The sequence below is a fragment of the Canis lupus genome, chromosome 21, assembly GCF_011100685.1.
Source record: "Canis lupus familiaris isolate Mischka breed German Shepherd chromosome 21, alternate assembly UU_Cfam_GSD_1.0, whole genome shotgun sequence".
In the NCBI taxonomy this organism is placed as follows: domain Eukaryota; kingdom Metazoa; phylum Chordata; class Mammalia; order Carnivora; family Canidae; genus Canis; species Canis lupus.
The window spans coordinates 29,860,959-29,863,624 of NC_049242.1; the positions used below are offsets into that span (position 1 = coordinate 29,860,959).

General features: G+C 40.1%; 1 protein-coding gene across 1 annotated transcript; it reads right to left on the minus strand.

Moving 5' to 3' along the window:
* Window positions 1-226: 226 nt before the first annotated feature.
* OR56A1B (olfactory receptor family 56 subfamily A member 1B) lies at window positions 227-1,171 on the minus strand. The gene is given in 1 exon segment (NM_001388728.1): window positions 227-1,171. A coding segment is annotated over 1 exon segment (945 nt).
* Window positions 1,172-2,666: the final 1,495 nt, after the last annotated feature.

Below are 2,666 nucleotides of genomic sequence, written 5' to 3' on the forward strand. Positions count from 1 at the left end.
CAAAGTTAGGTATTAAGAAGGTTAATTACCTGAATAGGCAAATGAATTTTGGCTGGGTACTAAGAGATCCACAATAATTCCTGATACTAGAGGGACAGAACATAAATAGGAAATATTCACTATCCAAGCATTATTTTACTGTCAGGAATAAAAAATCCCTGATCTCAGGGAATGAGAAACAAAGGAAATTGTAACAGATGTTTCAATAGAGGTGCCTTCTATGTATTTAAAGCCCCCATCGCAATAACTTCTGACACCCCTGCTTTAACTCTTTGGTTCGAAACCCATATACAATAGGGTTCAAGGCAGGAGGTATGAGGTGATGGAGGACATTGAGCAAGATGGGGATGTCCATGGGGACACTCTTTCTGGCCACATTTGTCAACACAACAACCAGCAGGATGGTGCTGAAGAACAGGATGAGGATGAAGTGAGAGCCACATGTGCTCAGAGCTTTGGCAGCAGCCCCCTCATCCTTGAACCTAAGCACAGCTCTTAGGATAAAGGTGTAGGAGAGGAAGATGAGGATGAAATCTGAGCCCAGTAAAGTCCAAACAACCACAAATTGGTAGATTCTGTTAAGGGTGAAATTGTCACAGGATAGCCTGGACACAGACAAGTTGGCACAGATGCAGTTCTCAATGACATTTTTCCCACAATAATGGAGCTGGGCGGTGAGAATGGGTACAGGTGAAAGCAGCAAAGCATTCCGAATCACAATGAAAACACTAGCTTTGGCCACAAATTGGTCAGTGATGATGGATGGATACCTCAGTGGGTGGCAGATGGCCACATAGCGGTCATAGGCCATGACCATGAATGTGCAGGACTCCATGGGGAGGAAACTGTTCATGATGAACATCTGGAGGAAGCAGGCAGAGAAGCTGATGGACCTCAGATCAAACCAGAAGATGGCCAGGACCTTGGGGATGACAGTGAGGCAGAGCACAATGTCCAGCAGGGAGAGGAGGCTGAGCAGGTAGTACATGGGCTCGTGCAGAGAGGCCTCCAGCCAGATAGTGATCAAGAGGGTGGTGTTGGCCCCCATGGCCAGGAGGAAGAGGAGGCTGAGGGGCAGAGACAGCCAGTGCTGCCAACTCTGGTAGTTAGGAAAGCAGATGAGGAGGAATTCGGAGACTGGAGCAGTAGAGTAGTTGCTGGGTGATGTCATGAGATAAATCTTAATCTGAGGAGATCTCACCTGGGTTTATATACAGTGAAACACAGGAATTAGATCAATAGAAAACAAAGCTGTCAAAATGCTAACACTTACTCATCCAGAAAACTGTTGAGTATAGAAGAATAATCCCAAATGAAGCCAAAGTTCAATGTATATGAATAGGGAGGGGACTTAGCAAACTATTTCTGAAGTTAATTCAGAAAAACAAATAAGACAGACTACTCACAAAGTTTAGCAGGAAAATGAGAAAAATACTTCATTAAAACATATTGTAAAGCTACAAAAAATTTTCCAAGTGTGACAGAAAAGTGATACTGATAAAGCAAATTTACCAATTATAGATCCCACAGTTCAAAAATGTTTACTAGTAAAAAAAAATAAAATAAAAATGTTTACTAGTTACAGAGAATTCATTAAAAAATAATTCATAAAAGTCATATTTAACTGTAGGATCTTTTCAGTGAATATTGCTGGCACGATTTGCTAGTGGTAAGTTAGTTTTCCTGTTTTTATCACACATCAAAGTCAATTTGAGATGGAAAAATATATGATATACACCCAACCCTATGATAAATTATAAATAATTAAACATTGATTAAACATAAAGAAGGTCCCATAAAATCCCCTATCATTCTAACTGTACTAACCCTTATCATTCTTACTACAAACACAACTTATCCTGGACATGCTTAATTCAAGCCTGCATAAATATAGTTCAATATTCCTATAGAAAGTTATGCTCAAAAGCATAATAATGTTTAATATTTATAACCACTAACTTCAAATGAGTGCTTAATAAGCAAGTCCATTAAAATAACCTCTGGTTTATTTGCTCCTTCACTCATTGCAAGTAATTTTTTACATTTTCTAAATTCTTTTTATTTTTTATTTTTTTTTTTTACTTTCATTTTTTTTTATTGGTGTTCAATTTACTAACATACAGAATAACACCCAGTGCCCGTCACCCATTCACTCCCACCCCCCGCCCTCCTCCCCTTCTACCGCCCCTAGTTCGTTTCCCAGAGTTAGCAGTCTTTACGTTCTGTCTCCCTTTCTGATATTTCCCACACATTTCTTCTCCCTTCCCTTATTTTCCCTTTCACTATTATTTATATTCCCCAAATGAATGAGAACATATAATGTTTGTCCTTCTCCGACTGACTTACTTCACTCAGCATAATACCCTCCAGTTCCATCCACGTTGAAGCAAATGGTGGGTATTTGTCATTTCTAATAGCTGAGTAATATTCCATTGTATACATAAACCACATCTTCTTTATCCATTCATCTTTCGTTGGACACCGAGGCTCCTTCCACAGTTTGGCTATCGTGGCCATTGCTGCTAGAAACATCGGGGTGCAGGTGTCCCGGCGTTTCATTGCATTTGTATCTTTGGGGTAAATCCCCAACAGTGCAATTGCTGGGTCGTAGGGCAGGTCTATTTTTAACTGTTTGAGGAACCTCCACACAGTTTTCCAGAGTGGCT